General features: G+C 38.4%; 5 protein-coding genes and 2 pseudogenes across 6 annotated transcripts; 5 read left to right on the top strand and 2 right to left on the bottom strand.

The window, feature by feature from the left end:
• Positions 1–33: 33 nt before the first annotated feature.
• LOC18024056 (phosphoribosylaminoimidazole-succinocarboxamide synthase, chloroplastic) lies at positions 34–3,017 on the bottom strand. Its single transcript, XM_006406256.2, has 13 exons — positions 2,861–3,017; positions 2,253–2,618; positions 2,039–2,140; positions 1,803–1,932; positions 1,600–1,692; positions 1,434–1,522; positions 1,234–1,314; positions 974–1,063; positions 788–877; positions 638–688; positions 522–568; positions 363–420; positions 34–258 (listed from the first exon to the last, which is right to left on the bottom strand). The coding sequence occupies exons 2-13, from the start codon at positions 2,592–2,594 to the stop codon at positions 193–195; spliced, it is 1,239 nt and encodes a 412-aa protein (XP_006406319.1). The 5' UTR covers positions 2,595–2,618; positions 2,861–3,017; the 3' UTR covers positions 34–192.
• A 111-nt stretch (positions 3,018–3,128) lies between these two features.
• On the top strand, positions 3,129–5,477 carry LOC18024055 (kelch repeat-containing protein At3g27220). Of its 2 annotated transcripts, XM_024159594.1 has the most exons (8): positions 3,129–3,510; positions 3,625–3,813; positions 3,890–4,019; positions 4,077–4,119; positions 4,308–4,478; positions 4,589–4,694; positions 4,817–5,023; positions 5,102–5,477. In XM_024159594.1, the coding sequence occupies exons 1-8, from the start codon at positions 3,328–3,330 to the stop codon at positions 5,270–5,272; spliced, it is 1,200 nt and encodes a 399-aa protein (XP_024015362.1). In that variant the 5' UTR covers positions 3,129–3,327; the 3' UTR covers positions 5,273–5,477. The 2 variants fall into 2 exon arrangements, with proteins under 2 accessions (XP_024015362.1, XP_024015361.1); XM_024159593.1 differs by having other exon boundaries at positions 3,890–4,119.
• A 601-nt stretch (positions 5,478–6,078) lies between these two features.
• LOC18024054 lies at positions 6,079–7,292 on the top strand (annotated as a pseudogene).
• Positions 7,293–8,084: 792 nt separating this feature from the next.
• On the top strand, positions 8,085–9,249 carry LOC18024053 (annotated as a pseudogene).
• Positions 9,250–11,158: 1,909 nt separating this feature from the next.
• Positions 11,159–12,295, top strand: LOC18024052 (putative F-box protein At4g10190). The gene has a single exon (XM_006406252.1). It carries the CDS (start codon positions 11,159–11,161, stop codon positions 12,293–12,295), a length of 1,137 nt encoding a protein of 378 aa, XP_006406315.1.
• A 3,196-nt stretch (positions 12,296–15,491) lies between these two features.
• LOC112088874 lies at positions 15,492–16,925 on the bottom strand. The gene has a single exon (XM_024159225.1). The coding sequence runs from the start codon at positions 16,923–16,925 to the stop codon at positions 15,492–15,494; it is 1,434 nt and encodes a 477-aa protein (XP_024014993.1).
• A 138-nt stretch (positions 16,926–17,063) lies between these two features.
• Positions 17,064–18,184, top strand: LOC18024051 (putative F-box protein At4g10190). Its single transcript, XM_006406251.2, has 2 exons — positions 17,064–17,100; positions 17,142–18,184. The coding sequence occupies exons 1-2, from the start codon at positions 17,064–17,066 to the stop codon at positions 18,182–18,184; spliced, it is 1,080 nt and encodes a 359-aa protein (XP_006406314.2).
• Positions 18,185–18,752: the final 568 nt, after the last annotated feature.

Raw genomic sequence — 18,752 nt, 5'->3', positions numbered from 1 at the left:
GCTATGTCAAGAAGGAAATCAAATGAAATTAGTGTCCGATCAAATAATTTATTATTGTTTGTTAACAATTGTTCACTTCGAACTTAAGGTATCTTTGTTTCGTAAACAATCTGACATAAAATGCAACAACCAAAAACAAAACGAAAACAGAATTATGCTCTCTGCTTCATTGGCTTAAGGTTACATCAAAGATCAAAGTTGACGCAGAGATGAAAGTGCTTGGCTGGTGTTTCTTGAGATGCGGTCATGTATTGGTTCCTGTCGTCAATAAAGCAACGGGATCAATTCACGATAAAGTCTTAAATGAAACAAATCACAACACATGTGATTATGTGAAAAATTTTGAATGAAGAGAATCATACCTGTGTCGGAAGAATGTCAATTCTTGATCCAGTGATGGTTTCATACAAGAAAATGTACCTGCCATCATCAACACTTCTTCCATCAGTTCTTAAAACCAAAATTAAGAAAACATATAGCAGAGCAATCCTATAATACAATTTGCAGATCAAATTACATACCGCCAAGCTAATTCAGTTACTAGTTCGGCTGGAGCAGCAGGCAAGACCTGACGAAACAGAGGTTATTGAATAAAGTAGAAAAAAACAAAATTTACATAGTGAAGTTATTATCATACCTCATCCTCGTACGGATTGCAATTCTCTTTGAACCACAATCTTAGGAACTCCTGTTTGCATACAAAAAAAAGAGTGAAACATGTGGTCAACAAAATACTCCAAACCAGTGAAACCTGACACTGAGAGCAAAAACAAACGAAATCACAAACCTTATCAACATTTTCAGGCTCAAGGCCTTTTTGGAAGCGCTCTTCATATGAACCCGCAAGCCAGTATCTGCTGGAATCCGGAGTGTGAATCTACGCAAAATGTGTACAGGTGGGTGATGATTATAATCAGTGATTTTAGTAGTTGTGCAGACTGTGCATTCGAAGAGAGACAAAAAGAAAACAAACCTCATCAATCAATAAGATTGAGCCATCACTACTTCTTCCAAACTCGTATTTCGTGTCCACTAGGATCAGTCCATGCTCCTTGGCGACACGCTAAAGCAAGCACAATAAAAACAGAATCTATCAGTCATTTAAAAAAAGCACGAGATTTGACTATTGAAGGAGGCAAAATTTATAAGGAATCTGATTTCTTGTGGTCTGCAATCATGAAAGTCTCACAATCATTACACACTATGGCTTTAAACGGATGAGTTGTAACTAACCTGCCCAAACTCAAACAAGCTCAAAGCCTTCGTACTTGCTTCGTCAAATTCAGCTTGAGTCATGAATCCTCCTTCAACAATCTGCAACACAGAACTAAATAACTTCTTCTCGTCTTACAGCTAACCAGACCACAGAGGTAGAAACTCACGACTAAAATTTTATGGTTTCTACTTTTCTTATCTGTAACAGATTAATGTACCTCTTTTGGAGTGATGGGCACATCATGATCCTCAGCCTTAGTAGTTGGTGTAAGAATATTAGCAGAAAGTTTTTGGTTTTTCACTAGTCCTGCAAAATTTGGTAATCACTATATTAGTGATCTTCTGACATGCAATTCAAGAAGAATGTAACAAACTGAACTGTACCATCTGAGAGCACATTCCCACAATAGTTCCTAACACCTTTCTTGTATACCGTCCATAAAGACGTGTCAGTACTTCCAGTCACATATCCTCTAACTACACATAACAACATATGAAAAAAAAGAGAGTTTAGAACTTGAGCAAATCGAGGCTGCATAGAGAAGCATCTGAGAAGATAATATGCATTTCAACCAAAACATACTAACCCACAAACTCTATGGGAAAAACAGAACATTTCTTTGCAATAACAACATTTCTATCAGGAGATGAAACAATTGCATTTGGAGTTATGTGCTGTGTGTTATTGAACCACCACAAACTTGTCTCGTTAAGAACCTGGCAATTATAGACAGCACAAACATATTATTTGTAGTTTGATCTACAGACCTACGAAGAAAAATATATTTGTAAACACCTTAAGCTATCTAACTTCAGAGCATACCTGGCCTTTGAAGGGAATTGATGCAAGATTTCTGTCAAATGCACTCAACCTATCAGTAGTAATGAGAACTAGATAATCACCTGCATCATAGATATCCCTTACCTGCAAAATCGATTATGCTAGTGTAGTAAGTTCCTCAAATATCACTTGTTTGGTTTAAAACAGACTTTGGCATTTGTAGAAAATAATAGAACACAAAGTAAACAACTCTAACCTTGCCTTTGATCCTAGATTTCAGACCAGGAACAGTCTCTAAAAGATTGGTATCAGAGAGACAATTAGAAAGGGACTCTTTGATTGTGCCAAGAACCTCTCCTTTCCGGTTACTCGTGACTAGATCATCAAGAGACAATTGTTGCGGTGGCTTCTCTTGCTGGTTTTGGGCCTTCCCCTGGCAAGACATAACCAGTGAACACGGTTTTGGGTATTTCTTGAACTCCGGTAATGTTCTGAGAAAAGAGACAGACGCAAAAGCTGGGTTTTTTGCAGACACTGTCCTCGTAAAGCTCTGGGGTGTTCTCGAAGGATTTAGAGTTGACCTCAGACACTGAGCCATTCCAGAAACAAACCCAAACAACAACTGCACTAGAAGTAAACAAAAAACGTTAAATTGTTATACGAGACTGAAACCGAATTCAGTAGCAGCCACAACTATAATTCAAAAAGCAACCTGAGGTCCTAAGAAGTCAGTGTTTCAGTCCAAAATAGATTTCTAGAAGGGAAAGGAAAGCAGAGATATATGCAGGGAACGATTAACCACAACTAACACAAACCCATTAACTTGTGAGAATCGAATCTGTGAGAAAGGAAGAAAGCCAAAACCTTTTATCAAAGTAAGCTAATCCCTTCCGCTAAAAATCGAAGCCGGAGAAGAGAACGAAGGAGCGCGACGGATTCAGTTCTGATTAACTCAGAGACGAGCGAAGCCGGCGGCGAATATAAGCGAGAACACTGTATGTAATATTATCGGAATCGGAATTTGAATTTGCGTTTGCGTTTAAACCCTGTATGTAATTATTTGCTTATTTTAAAAAAGAACAATTTATCTGTCACGGTCTCATAAATCTGAATGTTTTTTTTTTCTCACACATCAAAACCCCAAATAAAATATTAAAACTCGGCTTTGCCCTCAGCGTTCTCTCTCGGAGATCAAGATCCGGCACCTCTGCATCCTCCTAACTCTGTGTGTTTCTCGCCTGAATACAAAGGTTTAACCTTTGTTTGAAGTTAGTGAAACCCAAAAGGGAGATATGCCAATTTAGAGACAGAACAGAGAGAAGCAGAGAGATATGGTGAGGCCAGCGGGGAAGCAGAATTGTGGTCGGGTTGTGTTGGTTTCATGCCTCGCGCTTTTAGCCGCCGGGCTTATCGCCGACTTCCTCTGGGCTTCTTCTCACCGCTTCTCCTCCGCCGGAATGTCTCTTCCTTCCTCCGTCACCACCGTGATCGGAAAACTCCCGCCTAAATCCAATGTAAATGTTCGATTTTGCTCTGTTGTTGATGTCTCTCATACAGTGAATTAGCTCAAATATCACTTCTTGCGTCTGAAAAATCTGCCGCTCTCTCTTTTTTCGGTGGCGTTTTAGGAAGAAGAAACTAAGAAGAAGAAGGATAATGCTCGTGAAAGGAAGCTTTCTGCGACGTTTCAAGATCTGGATGCTCCTCAACTACAATGGGAGAAGATGGCATCTGCTCCTGTGCCTCGTCTAGATGGAGCTGCAATTCAGATTAGAAACTTTCTCTATGTGTTTGCTGGATACGGCAACATTGATCTTGTAAGCATCTCTTATTTCTTGATTAGTAGCACTTGGTGGTTTTTGGACCGATGATGAGTTTTGTTGGATATTCCAGGTGCATTCGCATGTTGATATATACAATTTCGTAGATAATACATGGGGAGGGAGATTCGATATGCCTAAAGAGATGGCACATTCACATTTAGGGATGGTAACTGATGGGAGATACATCTACATCGTCACTGGTCAGTATGGTCCTCAATGTAGAGGACCTACGGCTAAAACATTTGTGCTCGACACTGATACAAATACGTGGAGTGACTTCATTTCTTTACTAGTTCCTAGGTAATTCTGAAACAAGTTGATGCAATTTGGATTATCTGGTAATAGGATTATATGCCATTCTTACAGTGGATGTTTTGGGTTTGAGAAATAGTGATTTAGAGCATTTGGATATCATCTTGCTGCTCAAGATTGGTCTTTTCTGCGATGTATAGATGTTTTAAGAGAAACTGAGTTTTATTTGCTTTCAGGTATGCTCCAGCTACTCAGCTATGGAGAGGTAGACTCCATGTGATGGGTGGAAGCAAAGAGAATCGACATACACCAGGACTTGAACACTGGAGTATTGCAGTAAAAGATGGGAAAGCATTGGAAAAAGAGTGGAGAAGTGAAATTCCAATCCCTCGTGGAGGACCTCACAGGTTGTTTTCACGATTCTATTGAAGGCTGTTGCTGGCTGCTAATCCTTGCAGCTTCCTCATACACACCATCCTCCATTTGATCTGAGTTTGAAATGTTCTTGTGACTGTAGAGCATGTGTAGTAGTGGATGACCGGCTTTTTGTCATTGGTGGTCAAGAAGGTGATTTCATGGCGAAACCAGGATCACCCATCTTCAAATGCTCACGCCGTATGGAGGTAGGTATCCAATGGACTTACCTGTTTAAGTGAATATCATGACACCTTGATTGGTTAAATTCCCTTGTGTTGCTATTTAATGATTGTTATGTTTGTTCTTTCCTTTACCTTAATGGTTCAAAGTGGTATTCAGTGATGTCTACATGCTGGATGAGGAAATGAAGTGGAAAGTTATGCCGTCGATGCCAAAACCCGATTCCCATATTGAATTTGCGTGGAAAGTGGTTAACAACTCCATTGTAATCGTTGGAGGCACCACAGAGAAGCATCCTGAAACCAAGAAGATGGTTCTCGTTGGCGAAGTCTTCCAGTTCAACCTGAATACAATGGTAAAAAACCGATGTAATGCATACTCTTTTAACCTGTTGATAAGTGTAAACACTAGGCTGAGATTGTTTTGTCTGCAGAAATGGTATGTGATTGGGAAGTTGCCATACCGTGTGAAGACAACGCTGGTTGGGTATTGGGACGGGCAGTTATACTTCACCTCAGGGCAACGAGACAAAGGTCCAGATGATCCTGCGCCGCGTAAGGTACTTGCAGAGATGTGGAGAACCAAACTGATACTGAATCCATGACCATGAGAAAGAGAAAGAGAGAGATAGAAACATTCAATCTCCCTTTTGGTAATGCAAAATCACACAACATTCTTTTGAAGTTCATATTCTTTCAGGTTAACCCATCCCACTACACAAACGTAACTATCTAAAACTGTTGATGGGCCATTTGTATATTGTAACGTTCTTGAAACACAAGTCATGTAGAAAAGTTCAAATTTCAACACATATCTTTGTGTGCTTTCATCTTACGGTTGTCTTGTGTTCTTCCTAAATCCGAGAACACTCTTTCTTTTGAAAAGTATGTAATTAAAAATCTGTTTAGCAAGTAAAAGTTCTATAAAAAAAAATTCAAGTTTGAACACATATCTTTCTTTGGTCATGATACTGAATCCATTTCATGTTTAGGGGTTGTCTTCTCTTCCTCCTTAATCCGAGTATAGTACTCTTTCTTCTCAAAAGTATGTCATCTGAAAAAACTGTTAAGCAAGTATCAGTTTCCGCAATTACAAACCTAAGAAATTGTCATGTAGAGTAAATTACGAAACGAAATTTTGTTTCTTTTTTTTTTATTTTTTCTCTCCAGTACCGTAGGCCGTACGCCTCAACGAAGAGCATCACAGGCCCACAAGTCCAAGGTAAAGCTGGATACACGTGCAGCACAGCACCGACTTAATTCTCTCTTTCTTCAGTTTAGGTTACGATGATAAATTCCGGTTTACAAAATCTCTATAACCGACACACGTCTTTTCGGGCACGGCCGGTCTCATTATTAAAAACCCTAATTTCTTTGAAAGCCAAGTTATCTGAAAACACTGTGCTTAAAGATGATGAAGAGGAGACTCTTGTTTAAGATGAAGAAGAAGAGGAGAAGAAGATCAGTGAAGACAGAGAAGGAAAAGAAGAGGAGATGCTCAGTAGATCTCCCAGAGGACTTGCTAGTGGAGATACTCTCTAGGGTTCCGGAGGCAGCTCTAGTACGACTGCGATCTACCTCAAAAGAATGGAATGATCTGATCAAAAAAGATAAGAGACTTGCAAAGAAGTCTCTTGTTATCATGTTGATTGATTTTAGGGTTTATTTAGTGAACGTTGATCTCCATGGAATTCAAGAAAGCATTGTAAAGGTAACAAGTCAATTTAGCCTCAAATATCCTCTTTCTAATTCTTAGAAAGAAGTCGATATAAACGAGGTCTTTCACTGCGATGGCTTATTGCTATGCACCACTAAGGACAATAGACTGGTGGTTTGGAATCCATGTTCAGGTGAAACAAGGTGGATGATCAAACCCAAAGATTCCTACACGAATTTTGATTTACATGCTCTTGGTAAATCGTCATGCAACAAGTACAAAATCTTGAGGGTGAATCATCAACATGGACATGGGTTTGAACAATGTCTAGTTGAGTACGAAATCTATGATTTTACCTCTAACTCGTGGAGGTGTGTTGTTAAGACTAGAGAGTGGTCCATTCCAAGGATAAATAGGCATGGGATATCTGTTAATGGAGATACTTACTGCTCTTCGTTTTAGTCAAGGCTTTCTAATGGATGATCTACTACGTTTTGATTTTTCAACAGAGAAATTGGAAAGTGTGTCTCTTCCCGTTAATCCTCTATCTGATTTTCCTATGGGTTTATCAGTGACTAGAGAAGAGCAAAAACTTTGTATGTTAACTCTTCTTTGCTGTTATGTACGCGATATAGATGTATGGATTGCAACTAAGATTGAGAGTAACGGATCCATGTCATGGATAAAGTTCCTAACAGTGAAAGGATTCCATTGCCGCCAGAATCTTACGTTTTGTAATGGGATGAATTTTCTTGGCCGACCGGGAGAACAAAGTGCTAGTGTGTCGCGGTCCAAATGTGGTCTCCAACAGGTTCTTACACATTGTGGGAGAGGATAAATGCATACAAGTGGATCATCGTCATGTTGCAGGATCTACATGCTCACTTCTCCTCAGCTATGTTCCAACTTTGGTTCAAATTCAACAAGCTTCTTTGGGGGTAGGCGCAAGGAAAGCATCAATCACGTGACTTGTAATTGTCACATGCACTAGGTAGCTTATGCATATTATCTATCCAAGTTTTGCTACTTTATTTAATTTATTATGGCGTGACTTCATATGCTTATGTGGAACAATTTTATTTGTCAAACGAGACTATATGATATTCTTTACCATATGAATATACTTCTGTCTCGTTTATGTGAGCACCAAGACCAGTGAGGACACGATGTTCGTGAATAAGCTAAAGTCTTGGAGGAATATAATGAGTGCACCTTATATTTTTATATTTGTAACTTTGTATTGTTTCAAGTTGAGCATTAAGCAGAAACAGATCGTTGGGAAAGTCATCTAATAAAAGTTTTTCAAAGGAGAAAATTCACTGGAAATGAAAACCCTTGAAAAGTTGGAAAATATAGAAGAGTCTAAAATAGAGGAGACAAGGACTAAAACCTACTCTGACTTAAAAGATCTGTTTGAGTTGAACTGTCTCCGTTCTTCAGAAACAGAGGATCCTGACGACAAGACAATGAATCTCTTTACGGAGAAAGGTTCAAGATACACGATGGTAAACATTTTTCGAGATATAAAAGTCAAAAGGAGTGTGGAAGAAGTGAAACAGAAGCCTTTTGTCAAGTGGAAACGATACAGCTAAAATTACAGGCCCACAAGCCCAAAATTTAGCTGTATATAGGACTAAGCCCACAATAGAAGCACGTAACGTCCCGCTAGGCATATTGGCGAAAACAGTAAGCACAAAGCAACCAACTCTTGAAACCCTAGTTTCTCTGAAAGCCCCAAGTCTGCTTTAAAGATAAAGAAAATGAGAAACACAAAACATATTCCAGATGACTTGGTGTGGTGGAGATACTGTCTAGGGTTCCGGCCGTATCTCTTGCACGATTACGATCGACATCGAAAGGATGGAACGCTCTGATCAAAGATGGGAGGTTTGCGAAGAACCACTCTGTTAATGGACCAAGTGAGTCTCTGGTTATCTTACTTTTGCTTTTAGGGTTTATCTATTGAGCGTTGATCTCCGTGGAATCCACGAAAACGTTGTTCCAACTGCAAAAGTAACAGGTCGATTCAGCCTCAACGACCCTTTTTCTGATTCTTCAGAAGAAGTAGATATACACGATATCTTTCACTGTGAGAGCTTATTGCTATGCACCGTTGTGAGAGCTTCCTGCTATACTTCTTTGAGCAATAGACTCGTTGTTTGAAACCCTTGTTCAGGTGAAACCAAGTGGATCCAACCTAGAAATTCGTACTCTATTTACAATTTCTATGCTCTCGGTTACGATAACAAATCCTCTTGTTACAAAATCTTGAGGATGGATAAAAAAATGTCATATGGTAAGAAAATTCAAACCGAGTACGAAATCTATGACTTGTCCTCTAACTCGTGGCGGGTTGGTGGTGTGACTACGGACTGGGTATTATCACAAGATCGGAGTCGTGGCATATATATGAAGGGAATGACTTACTAGTTTGCACTTACTCAAAACAGGGAAGGTGCTATCTTACTAAGTTTTGATTATTCAGAAGACAGATTCCAAAGCCTGTCTCTTCCGAGTGGTGATCCTCGTCTTTATGCTCATGTGGCTTTATCAGTGACTAGAGATCCGCAACAACTTTGTATGTTATCTAGATGTGGGGCTTCCGCATACGAAACACATTTCTGGATGGCAACTAGGATTGAGAGTACCGGAGCCATGTCGTGGACCAATTTCCTAACGCTGTCGGGAACCGATCTTGTCTATCAATATCGGTTTACTTATGGGATTAGTTTTTTGTTTGACCAGGAGAACAAAGTTGTATTGTCTAGTAATAGACCTATGGTGTCCGAGAAAATCATACACATAGTGGGAGAGGATAAATACATAGAAGTGGATCATCATGGTGCACAACCTACACAGAGAGCTCCTATCCCACGTCTCCTCAGTTATGTTCCAAGATTTGTTAAAATCCAACAAGATATCTAGTTCTTAGAGGTGGTCAAAGACTCAAAAAGGTTAAGTACAAGAAAGCTAGTGGTTTTATTGCATTGTTTATTTAAATGCCGAAGTAATGTCTTAATCATCCCATTCTTCTGGTTTCTTTTATGATTGTGAACACTATAAGACCCAGAACCATTATTGAATTTGCTTGGTTCAAATTCAACAAGGTTCTTTCTCATTCACGTGTCTTGTAATTGTCACATTAGCTAGTTTATGCATATTATTTATCCAAGATTTGCTACTTTTTATAGTTTATTATTCACGTGACTTCCTATGCTTATGTGGAACAATGTTGGTTATGTGACTTATGTCGAACGAGACTACATTATATTATTGACCATATGATGACGAATTGATGATACGAATATACTTCTGGTTTCGTTTATGTGAACACCAAGACCAATGAGGACACAATGTTTGTAAATGAGCTAAAGTCTTTGAGGAATGAGAGTGTCATCTTAGCTTCTTTTTTCTTTTTCAAGTTGAGCTTTGTCATTTGTTTGATATGGTTGTAGCGTTGTCTTGCGTATTGCGTGAGACATATAGGTTACTTAGACTAGAATATGATACTCTTAGAGTAGATTACTTCCCAATATTGAAGATGAAAGTTGTTAACAGAAGAAGTCCTATAGCAAGTCCAAGCTTCAACACATTTTTTTCCTTGGTCATCAATGAGTCCATTTCATGTTTTGGGGATAATATGATTTCCTAATTCTTTTACGTCTTTAATTAAGTTTATGAAAAAAAAACCAGATACTTTACAAAGAAACAAATATTTAATGAGGCCAGCATTATTAAAAACATAGATCAATATTTCAGTACAATTCGATACCAACACCATTGTTGTATAGACTTCTAGTTCCCTATAGGCCAAGAAATAAGATTCACCATGAAAAGCTCTCCCTCAAACCAGAGCCGGTCTTGAGTCAATATAAATAAATATAAAACGAGCAGGACCTAAATCATCTTTGTTCTAAACCTTATTATTTTTTTAAAAAAATATTAAAATTTGGTTAGAAGTTTTAACCAGGCATATATGGTTAAAAACCATAGATTCTGTACAACAAGACAAGACCATTATCATTGTAGGTTTTTCGACTGGAGCCGCCTTTAATTAAAAAAATTGTCTAGGTCCCTAGCTATAAGGCAAGAATAGGTTTCACCATGAAAAGCTCACCATCAAACGTAAGACTTGATGCCACTGTACGATGATGAAGACCGTCAATCACTCAACACCAAATGCATATATATAGGGCTTCATTTACAACTTGAAAACATGACTTGCGTGCTTGAGAAGAAACGACTTCCTGCGACTCCTTCCCCGGAGAAACTAAGTAGATTAAGCAAAAACAGATCGTTTGGAAATTCATCTAATAATCTCTTACCGGAAACCTCAGAGAGGTTTGGGTGGATGCAGCTCCATCATTGCTTATACCACAAGAAACCTTGGGCAAAGGAGGTAAACAATGTGGGACGAACGTTTGTGTTTTTGGCGTATATTTTCTTACAAATACAAACTCTTTTCTTCTTAAAATGCCGTTTTTGGTTGCATTTTGTTGCAGGAGAAGGCTGAGAAGCTCATACGTGCTTATGCAGAAACTTCAGGCTTTATGCTTCCGTATTCCCAAGGCCATTCATGAATCCAAAAAGACCTGGGCTTGAGACGGAGGATTCGAGCTTCTTCACAGGCCCATAAGCCCAAAAAGTGTGGAACGAAGCCCACAATATATAGAAGCATGTTACGTCACGAGACGCAACGAAACGATACTCTCTCTGCAACTCTCTCTCTATAAAACGTTTTGGTGTGAGAAAAAGCTTTAGGTCTCAAAACTCCTCATCCCCATCTCTTGCAAACCTACTTTATTTGAAGTCCCAAGTCTGCTTCAAATGCAATATGATGAAGAAGACAAGCATCAAACATCTTCCCGAGGATTTGATGGTGGAGATACTCTCTAGGGTTCCGGCGGTATATCTCGGGCGATCACGATCGACGTCCAAAGGATGGAACGCTCTGATCAAAGATGGGAAATTTGTTAAGAAGCACTCTGCTAATGCGCCAAGGCAGTCTGTGGTTATCATGTTGATTGGTTTTAGGGTTTATTTAGCTAGGTTTTATATCCATGGACTTGAAGAGAACGTTATAAAGGTAACAAGTCAATTTAGCCTCAAAGATCCTATTTCTAATCCTTCCAAAGAAGTCTATATAGTCGATATTTTTCACTGCGACGGCTTATTGCTTTGCACTACCAAGGATAATAGACTGGTGGTTTGGAATCCATGTTCAGGTGAAACAAGGTGGATGATCAAACCCAAAAATTCCTACTCGAATTTCGGTTACTATTCTCTCGGTAAATCGTCATGCAACAAGTACAAAATCTTGAGGGTGGATCAACATGGGAATGGTTATATATCCCCATGCCTAGTTGAGTACGAAATCTATGATTTTACCTCTAACTCGTGGAGGTCTGTTGGTAAGACTAGAGACTGGTCCATTCCAAGGATTAAGATGCGTGGCGTATCTGTGAATGGGGATACTTACTGGCTTGCTCATAGTTTTAGTGGAGACTCGCCAATGAAGAAGGACATGTTACTATGTTTTGATTTCTCAACAGAGAGATTCGAAAGAGAATCTCTTCCGGTTGATCATTTTTCTTATCATCCAATGGCTTTACCTATGACTAGAGAAGAGCAAAAACTTTGTCTGTTAGCGCTCCGTGACTGTAACTTACCCGTACCCCATATAGATTTATGGATTGCAACTAAGATTGAGAGTACCGGAGTCATGTCATGGAGAAAGTTCCTAACAGTGGAACGAGCTGATCCCTGGGAGTTTCTAACGTTTAATATTGGGATGAGTTATTTGGCCGACCAAGAGTATAAAGTTTTGGTGTGTCCCGGTAAACATGGGAACTCTAACAGGTTCCTACACATTGTGGGAGATGATAAATACGTACAAGTGGATCATCATGATGCAGGATCTAAATGTTCACTTCTCCTCAGCTATGTTCCAACTTTGGTTCATATTCAATAAGGTTCTTTTTGGGGGTATGCGCAAGGAAAGCCTCAATCATGTGACCTTGAATTGTCACACTAGCTAGTTTATGCGTATTATCTATCCAAGTTTTGTTACTGTATATAGTTTATTATTCACGTGACTTGCTAGGCTTATGTAGAATAATGTTGGTTTTGTCAAACGAGACTACATTATATTATTGACCATATGAATATACTTAGCTTCTTTTTTTTCTTTTTCAATTTGAGCTTTGTCATTTGTTTGATACGGTTATAGCGTTAAGCTGTGTTGCGTAGTGAGTGAGACATATAGGTTATCTAGACTAAGATATGATATTATTAGAGTAGATTATTGGATTCCCAAGAGTGAAGATGATAGTTGGGTCATTTTGTATATTAATTGTTAACAACAGAAGTCCTATAGCAAGTCCAAGCTTCAACACATCTTTAATTTTCCTTGTTCATCACTGAGTACATTTCGTCTTTGGGGGATATATGGTTATTAGTTTCTTAATTCTTATACGTCTTTAATTCTCCTACCACCACCATTGTTGTATAGAAATCTAGTTCCCTAGAGGCCAAGAAACAAGATTCACCATGAAAAGCTCTCCCTCAAACCCGACCCGGTTTTGAGCCGGGCAATATAAATAAAATAAAAAACTGAACAGGGCCTAAATCATCTTGCTCTAAAGTTCTAAACCTTAATTTTTTTTATTATTAAAATTGATTCTTTTTTTTTTAATACACTAGTTTTCTCATCCATAGTTTTCAGAACTGGCTTTGCCTCAAACGTAAGGTCATTTGCAGAGATGTGGAGAACTAAACCTGATTTTGTATCCATGAGAGAGCCAGCTAATCAATCTCCCTTTGGTAATGGAAAAATCAGAACACTCTTTTTAAGTCCATATTATTTCAGCCTAAGTAACCCATCCCACTACACAAACGATTGTTGTATATCTATCTTCTGTGTTGATGAGGCATTTGTATATTGTAGCGATTCTTGAAACACAAGTTATTTTAGAAAAGTTCAAATTTCAACACATATCTTTGTGTGCTTTCATCTTACAGACAGTTACAGTTATCTTCTGTTTTTCCCAAATCCGAGAGCACTCTTCTTTTAAAAAGGAAAAATCTGTTTAACAAATAAAATTTCTATAGAAAGTTCACGAAACGAAATTATTTTTTTATATATATATTAAAGACCAATTAGGAAACGAAAATTTGTTTTTTAATGTCCAACGTAGAGCTGGATAGACGTGCAACACAGAGCAACCGATTTAATTCAATTATAAATTTCCGGTTAACAAAATCTCGATAACCGACACACGCCATTTCGGCACGTACTTTCTAATTATTATAAACCCTAATTTCTTTGAAAGCCAAGTTGTCTGAAAACACTCTGCTTGAAGATGATGAAGAGGAGACTTTTTTTTAAGATGAAGAAGAAGAGGGGCCCCTCAAGAAAACAGCAGGTATTCCTAAACCCCTCGGATATATTTGTGTAACAGTCACCCAAGAATCTTGTCTTTGTCTAACACGAGGATAAGGAATATAGCATACTTGGTCCGCTTGCGATGCTAGAATGAAAGGATCGTATTTGTTAAGTTGTCTTGACGAATTCACTTCAGTTACACCAAATTTGGTTAAGCGAACACCTCTTCCGACAGATGGATCATACCAATCGCACATGAATATTATGCATTTTAAATTAATAATTCCAGGGTACTCAATTTCCAAAATTTTCTTCAACACACCATAATAAACAATGTCACCGGCTTGGGTAAATATCCCAGAGTTCACTGTTTTCAAACTATGTCCTGAGCAGAATTTCTTAAAGACATATCCACGGGTGCAGTACATCGGGAAACTCATTGCAAGCGTTAAAGGACCACCTACCAACTCTTCCAACCAAGTGTCTAATCTTTCACCTCTCATATGACATGTTTGCACCTGATTTATAATAATTAATTAGTTTAAGATTATTAGCTACATAACAATGGTAAAATTTTGTTAACTCACATAAAATCTCATCAATTGTGCAAATTCCAGTTGTTTTCGTCTACCAATTTCAATATCATCATAAAAAGGATAGTGGGTCTTTAGTTGCTCCACATACATACTGCAAATTATAAAATTAATTATATCTAATCATGAGAGATAAATAATGCCATATATCAAACATATCAAATAGTTTTACCTCTCATATGGCAATAACTCAGGACAGTTAAAAAGAATATAAGTATGCAAGTGATTTTGTTCTTCCTCAGTAAGCCACCGTTTCTTAACTTTTCTACTTAATCGACCGACTTGTGAGAATATATCAGGTACATGTGTTAAATATTTAGGTTTCTCTCCTCCATCATCATTGCGACTGGGTTTCCTGCTTTTAGTTGGTACACTTGGTGCAAAGTAGTACATGGAAAAATTAGAGGTTTCTTCGTTAATGGTCTGCGCAACAATAAATCCTTCCACTTTGCTTAAATTTTTAACTTTTTTCTTTAGATGTAACATGAATCGCTCAAATGGATACATCCATCTGTACTGTACAGGGCCACCAAGTGCTGCTTCTCGAGGGAGATGAATTGGAAGGTGCTCCATGACATCAAAGAAAGATGGCGGAAAAATCTTTTCAAGATTGCAAATAAGAACGGATATATTGTCAGACAAATATTGAATCCCGTCAGCTGTAAGTGATCTTGTGCATAGATCTCTAAAGAATGCACTTATTCCTGCGTTATATACGAGAACCAATAAACTAGTATACAAGAATATATAAACATAAATTACTTATTGAAAATTATTAGATAATGATTGAATACCTGCAACAGCTTCATGCACAGGTTTTGGTAACATTTCACGAAATGCAAATGGTAGCAACCGTTGCATAAAAACATGACAGTCATGACTCTTCATCCTACATAATCTACCTTCATCACTGTCAACACAGTTGTGTAGGTTGGAAGCATAACCGTCCGGAAACTTAACATTATGAACAATCCAGTAGAAAAATGCATCTTTCGATTCTTCATCTAATCTGAAAATAGGAATTGGAGCCTTTCCATTTGCCAAGATATGTAGAGCATCGCGGGCACATAAATGTGGTAAGTCTAATCTGGACTTCAAATTATCTTTTGTTTTCCCCGAAACATTGAAAATGGTATTCATGATGTTGTCGAAGAAATTCTTCTCAATGTGCATGACATCAAGATTATGTCTCAACAAATGATCCTTCCAATATGGTAAATCCCAGAAAATACTCTTCTTGTGCCAATTATGATACTCTCCACAACCGGCCACAGGGAAATGCCCATTTCCACCACTTTTGTTGTTACAGCATCAAAATCACGTAGTTGCATTAATAGATTGTTACCATCTATCTCAGGCGGAGGAGCTTCATGAACAACTCTGTTCTTCATAAACAACCTTTTGTTGCGTCGATATGGATGTGAGCTTGGCAGGAAGCGTCTGTGACAATCAAACCAACACGTCTTCCGTCCATTTTTCAACTGAAATGCATCTGTATTGTCCTGGCAATACGGACATGATAATCTTCCATGCGTTGTCCATCCAGATAACATTCCATAAGCAGGGAAATCACCAATAGTCCACATTAGCACCACACACATTATAAAATTTTGCTGGCTTGATATATCAAAGGCTTGAACTCCATGCTCCCATAAATATTGTAACTCATGAATCAAAGGCTGTAAGAACACATCAAGGGAACGCTTAGGATGTTCGGGACCAGGAACTAGTACGGTTAGAAAAAGAAACTCTCGTTTCATGCACAAAGATGGAGGCAAATTGTAAGGAGTGACAATGACGGGCCACAATGAATATTGCCTCCCATGCTTTCCAAATGGGTTGAAACCATCTGTGCATAGCCCAAGATATACATTCCTGCTCTCAGATGCAAAAGACGGATAAACTGTTTGAAAATGTTGCCATGCCTCTGCGTCGGAGGGATGTGATATTTCCCCTTCTTTTGAATGTTCGTGATGCCATCTCATAGACCTTGCAGTGCGCTTCGATTGATACAACCGTTTTAACCTATCGGTTAATGGCAGATACCACATACGCTTAAACGGTACTCTAACCCTTCCACCAGTATTCTGATAACGAGGTTTCCCACAAAATCGATAAGCCAAGTAGTTTGCGTCTGAATTCCAATAAATCATACAATTATCGATGCAAACGTCGATCATCTGATACGGTAAACCAAGACCAGAAACAAGGTTTTCAATTGCATAATACGAAGCCGGTGCTAGATTGTCTTCTGGCAAAATATCTTTCACAAAATCAGCAATGACATCTACACAATCCTCAGACAAATTGTATTCCGTCTTGATATTCATCATCCTTGTTGCAGCAGATAGAGGAGAATGACCTTCCTTACAACCTTGATATAATGGATTCTTCGCTGCATCTAGCATATCAAAGAATCGTTTTGCTTCTAAATTTGGTTCCTCTACTCTATTTTCATCTTCCTGAAAGGACTGCTGATTTTCCATAAACGCATCATGTACCATCTGAATTGTACCTACATTCTCTACTGTCATCAAAGGTTCCTCTAACCTCTCAGTTTCACTAGCTACTATACTAGTACTACCCTCAACCACAATATCATTTTCCCCGTGGTAATACCACATCTCATAATTTGGTGTAAACCCTCGACTATATAAGTGATTCCATACTTTTTCTACGGTAGTGAATCTCTTATTATCACAACGGGGACAAGGACAAACGATCTTACCACTTCTTTTCAAAGTGTTTCGGTTAGTTGCAAAATGCATAAATTCAATGAGTCCTACCGCAAACTCATTTGTGACTTTTCTGGTATTCGAATCCCACCTATCATTGTTTAGTAAAACAAAGATGTGACGCTCTTATCAAAGATGTGAATTTTACTAAGAAACACTCTGCTAATGCATCAAGGCAGTCTCTTGTTATCATGTTGATTGATTTTAGGGTTTATTTAGTGAGCATTGATCTCCATGGAAGTCAAGAAAGCATTGTAAAGGTAACAAGTCAATTCAGCCTCAAAGATCCTCTTTCTAATTCTTTGAAAGAAGTCGATATACGAGACGTCTTTCACTGCGACGGCTTATTGCTATGCACCACCAAAGACAATAGACTGGTGGTTTGGAATCCATGTTCAGGTGAAACAGGGTGGATTATCAAACCCAAAAGTTCCCGCAAGAGATTCGTTTGCTACTCTCTCGGGAAATCCTCATGCAACAAGTACAAAATCTTGAAAGTGGATCAAGATAGATATGGTTTTCTGCGCCAATGCCTAGTTGTGTACGAAGTCTATGACTTTACCTCTAGTTTGTGGAGGAGGGTTGGTGAGACTAGAAACTGGTGCATTTACGGGTTTAAGAACCGTGGGATATCTGTGAATGGAGATACTTACTGGCTTGCTTATCGTTTTAGTCAAGACTTGCCAAAGGAATTCTTACTACGTTTTGATTATTCAACTGAGAGATTCGAAAGTGTGTCTCTTCCAGTTGATCATCTTTCTCATCATCCTATGGCTTTATCTGTGACTAGAGAAGAGCAAAAACTTTGTCTGATATCGCTGCGTGAATGTAACATATGCGTGTTCGGTATAGATGTATGGATGGCAACTAAGATTGAGAGTGACGGAGCCATGTCATGGAGAAAGTTACTAGCAGTGGACGGATCCGTATACAGAAAGTTTTTAGTCTTTTGTAATGGGATGAATTTCTTGGCCGACCGGGAGAACAAAGTGTTAGTGTTTCCCGGTAAAAATGGGGTCTCCGGCAGGTTCTTACACATTGTGAGAGAGGATAAATGCATACAAGTGGATCACAATGATGATGCAAAATCTAGATGCTCAGTTCTCATCAATTATGTTCCAACTTTGGTTCAACTACAACAAGGTTAAGGATGTCCCTTTCGGAGGCATCAAGAGTGAATACAACAGATTTAGAGACCAAAAAAATTCAACAAGGTTCTTTGGGCTAGGGAAATAAAAACACCAATCACGTGACTTGTAATTGTCACACTAGTTTTTGCATTATCTATCCAAGTTTTGCTACTTTATAATATGTTTCCAAGCGATACTAATTTTTTTTTCCTTACCCTTATGCGGTTATATATGTGAGATAACTTATCTCTTATTAAAGGATCATTAATTCTTTACAACAATCCAGTTGAAGTATTTCAGTTTTAAACTCGCTATAATACATATTGCTACAGTCACGAAATGTCCTCCCAGCAAGTTTTCCAAAATGTATTTGTCAATACACAGAAGTCAAAAGATGTAGATGTTGAATATTGTGTTTGAGTGTGGTATAAAATCCAACATAGACAAGAGGATCAAATAGAGTTTTTGAAAACAGGAGTTACGTGCTTGAAAAGAAATTAAACAACTTTCTGCGACTCCTTCCCCGAAGAAAATAGAAATGAAACCCTTGAAAAATAGGAGCTTGTTCTTGGCCTAATACATCTTA

This window comes from Eutrema salsugineum, unplaced genomic scaffold (assembly GCF_000478725.1).
Source record: "Eutrema salsugineum unplaced genomic scaffold, Eutsalg1_0 scaffold_13, whole genome shotgun sequence".
In the NCBI taxonomy this organism is placed as follows: domain Eukaryota; kingdom Viridiplantae; phylum Streptophyta; class Magnoliopsida; order Brassicales; family Brassicaceae; genus Eutrema; species Eutrema salsugineum.
This window is presented reverse-complemented; position numbering and strand designations above follow the sequence as displayed.